Here is a 4,183-nt window from a genome sequence, read left to right on the forward strand (position 1 = left end):
GATTGGCCATTAGACAAAGAGTTTTTAAAAACAAGCAAAGCTGCGGAAAAAGTGTGACATTTTTTGTGCTATGGCGCCATCATTTGGGCGAGTTTCACCGCTTTTTAGATTGAGCTTTCAACCGGAAGTAGAAGTGCCGTTCTGTCTTCTGGCCGTCCGCAGCATTTCTACTCGTATGGATTCTTCATTCATCACACCAAGCAACTTTGGTAGCTTTTACAATATAATTAAAACGATTGGGACTTACTTGCGATGCAGCCTATATACAAGTTTTTCTTCGGCTTTGGCCATTAGGCAAATAGTTTTTAAAAGCAAAACACAGACAAAGACGCGGAAACACTGTGTCAGTCTTGGTGCTATGGCGCGATCTTTTGGACATGTTTGTCCGCTGCAGGTGAGCTTTCAACCGGAATTAAAAGTGCCGTTCTGTCTTCTAGCCGTCGGCAGCGTTTCTACTCGTATAGATTCTGCATTCATTACTCCAAGCAACTTTGGTAGCTTTTACAATATAACTGAAACGATTCATAATTACTGTCGACGTGGCCAATTTATGAGTTTTTCTTTGGCATTGGCCATTAGGCAAATAGTTTTTAAAAGCATAATGCATGCAAAGTCGCGGAAAAAGTGTGTCATTTTTTGTGCTATGACGCCATCTATTGGACTAGTTTTCCTATTGTTTAGACTGATTTTTCAACCTGAAGTAAAAGTGCCGTTCTGTCTTCTGGCCGTCCGCAGCGTTCTACTCGTATGGTTTCTTCATTCATCACTTCAAGCAACTTTGGTAGCTTTTACAATATAAGTAAAACAATTCAGACTTACTTAGGACGCGGCCAATTTATTTGTTTTTCTTTGGCATTGTCCATTAGGCAAATAGTTTTTAGAAGCAAAACACAGGCAAAGACGCTGAAAAAGTGTGTCATTGTTGGTGCAATGGCGCCATCTTTTGAGCGAGTTTGCCCGCTGCAGGTGAGCTTTAAACCGGAAGTAAAAGTGCCGTTCTGTCTTCTCGCCGTCCACAGCATTTACTCGTATAGATTTTGCATTCATTACTCCAAGCAACTTTGGTAACTTTTACAATATAAGTAAAACAATTCAGATTTACTTACGATGCTGCCAATTTATGAGTTTTTCTCCGGCATTGGCCATTAGGAAAAAGTGTATAGTTTTTTGTGCTATTGCGCTATCTTTTGGACAATTTTTCCCACAAGTTGAACTGAGCTTATAACCGGAAGTAGAAATGCCGTTTTGTCTTCTGGCCGTCCGCAGCAGTTACTCGTAAGGATTCCGCGTTTACCACTTCAAACAACTTTGGTAGCTTTTACAATATAACTAAAACAATTCGGACTTACTTACGACACTGCAAATTTATGAGTTTTTCTGCGGCATTGGCCATCAGGCAAAACGTTTTTAAAAACAAGTGTGTCATTGTTAGTGCTATGGCGCCATCTTTTGGAAAAGTTTTCCCACTGCAGGTGCCCCACTGTTAAGATTGACATTTCAATCGGAAGTAGAATAGTTTTTAAAAACAAGCAAAGATGCAGAAAAAGTGTGTCATTTATTTGTGCTAGGACGCCATCATTTGGACGAGTTTTCCCACTGTTTAGACTAAGCTTTCAACCGGAAGTAAAAGTGCCTTTCTGTTTTCTGGCCGTCCGCTGCGTTTTATTACTCGTATAGATTCTGCATTCATCACTCCAAGCAACTTTGGTAGCTTTTACAATATAACTAAAACGATTCGGACTTACGACACGGCCAGTTTTTCTTCGGCAAAAACAAAACGCTGGCAAAGACGCAGATAAAGTGTGTCATTGTTGGTGCTATGGCGCAATCTTTTGGACGAGATTTCCCACTCTTTAGACTGTGTTTTCAACCGGAAGTAAAGTGCCGTTTGGTCTTCAAAGCCATCTGCAGCCTTTCTACTCGTATACAAACGTTTGTAGATTCTTCATCCATACGAGTATACAATATAAGTAAAACAATTTTGACTTACTAAAACCGTCCCTTGTGTGACGTCTGTAGGGATGTTTTCATGCATATCTGTATGTGCTTTTGCAATGCATTGTCAGCATTCGGTAATATGCTAACTTGTTTACGAGCATCTCTGTTAGCATTAATAACTTGTGTGTTATTTCAGTTTCGTAAAATTCACCGAAATGTCACCGTGGAGTTTTTGAGTCTGTTCAGCTGATTGGCGAGCTAGCTCGCGCAGCCATGACGACGACTTCTGTTTTGTTCGACCCGCCGTTTTACTGCCGTTTGGAAACCATTAAAGGGATGTAAATATACCGTTTTAGCTGAATGGAGAAATAGCTTCCGCAGCTAGCGGGTCCATGAGCGGGACTTCTGTTTTCTTTGCTCGGCCATTTTACTGTCGCTTAAAAACAATTAAGGAATGTACATAAAAATGTGCAAACTATATGTCAATTAAATCACTACACAATGCGACTTATAGTCAGGTGCGGCTTATATATGGAACCATGTTTGTTTTTGTTCTAAAATTCAGGTGGGTGCGGCTTATACGGCGCTATAGTCCGGAAAATACGGTACATACAGCGGGTGCGGTTGAGTTTTTGCCTCATTTCTGTGAGAATCCTGTGTGCGACCGAAGCGTCAAGGAGCGGGACTATCCTCAAACAACCGGCAGGTGGCGTCCGTGAGCCACATCCACAGGTCGGTGGTGGTTTCTTCACTCCCGGTTTAGGTGAGGGATGAGGCGAAAAGTAAGCCGACTTTTTTGTAGGACCCAACAATCTTTGAGGCGGCCCTGCACCTCTTTTACAAAAAGTGGGCGGGAACAAAAACACGTCCTCGTGTCTTACGATTAGTGTCGTCAGAAGCTCACCTGCGGGCAGTTAATGCGAAGTAAGCAGTTGCCCGGGTGCTGCGGTCACTGTCCGGGTGCTCCGGTCACTGCCCGTGCGCCTTCAGTCACTGCCTGTGTGCCTCCGGTCACTGCCCGGGTTCTCCGGTCACTGCCCGTGCGCCTCAGGTCACTGCCTGGGTGCTCCAGTCACTGCTTGGGTGCCTCCGGTCACTGCCCGGGTGCTCCGGTCACTGCCCGTGCGCCCCGGTCACTGCTTGGGTGCCTCCGGTCACAGCCCGGGTGCCTCCGGTCACTGCCCGGGTGCCTCCGGTCACTGCCCGGGTGCCTCCGGTCACTGCCCGGGTGCTCCAGTCACTGACCGTGCGCCTCCGGTCAATGGCCAGGTGCTCCGGTCACTGCCCATGCGCCTCCGGGCTGACGCGGTCCTGGAAGATGTACAGGTTGTTTGTGGCGGCTATGGCGATAATGTTCTCGGACGGGTGCCAGGCCATGTGCAGGATCTTCTTGCTAAAGTCCAAGCTGTCCACGCCCACGTCGCCGCGGCGGCGCTTCCCGCCGGTGTAGACACGGCGGGTGCGCAACACGGCCCGGGGCTTGCTGCTCTCCCGCCAGGCCTCCAGGGTCACGCCTCGCCCCGTCTCCCTGTCGAACATCTGGAAGAAGCTGTTGTAGGCGCCGGTCATGATCACGCTGTGGACAGGAAGTACATGTGATCACGCTGTGAACAGGAAGTACAGGATAGAAGGTGTACTGGAGTGGTATGTGCTACTTTGAGCCATTTTGCTCTGTTTTAACCTAAAAAAATCATGTTTTTGATACTTGTTGCTATCTTGGAAGTATGCTAATGTCTCCTATGTTAGCATGCTGATGTTAGCATGCTAATACAAAAGTTAGCATGCCAACGTTTTATGCCAGCTTTGTAGTTAATTTTGTATGTTTAAACCTAGAAATCATGTTTTTTTCATACTTGGAGCTATCTTGGAAGTATGCTAAAGTATTTTATATTAGCATAACGTTTTATGCCAGCTTTGTAGCTAATTTTGTATGTTTTAACCTAAAAACCATGGTTTTTGATACTTGCAGCTATCTTGGAAGAATGCTAATGTATCCTATATTAGCATGGTGATGTTAACATGCTAACGTTGTATTCCAGCTTTGTAGCTAATTTTTTTATGTTTAAACTTAAAAATCATGAATTGTGGTACTTGGCGCCATTTTGGGAGTGTGCTAATGTCTCCTTTATTAGCATGCTAACGTTTCATGCCAGCTTTGTACCTAATTTTGTAGGTTTAAACCTAAAAAATCATGGTTTTTGAGACTTGGAGCCATCTCGGAAGTAACTAACTTATTTTATATTAG

General features: G+C 44.7%; 1 protein-coding gene across 1 annotated transcript in view; it reads right to left on the bottom strand.

The window, feature by feature from the left end:
- Positions 1-395: 395 nt before the first annotated feature.
- Positions 396-4,183, bottom strand: part of ppp2r2ca (protein phosphatase 2, regulatory subunit B, gamma a) — a 34,283-nt gene continuing 30,495 nt past the window's right edge. Inside the window, exon 10 of the mRNA XM_061906432.1 lies at positions 396-3,514. Coding sequence (XP_061762416.1) covers positions 3,217-3,514 — 298 coding nt within the window. The 3' untranslated portion in view covers positions 396-3,216. The remainder of the gene's footprint in view (positions 3,515-4,183) is intronic.

The sequence above is a fragment of the Nerophis ophidion genome, linkage group LG01 (assembly GCF_033978795.1).
Source record: "Nerophis ophidion isolate RoL-2023_Sa linkage group LG01, RoL_Noph_v1.0, whole genome shotgun sequence".
Classification (NCBI taxonomy): domain Eukaryota; kingdom Metazoa; phylum Chordata; class Actinopteri; order Syngnathiformes; family Syngnathidae; genus Nerophis; species Nerophis ophidion.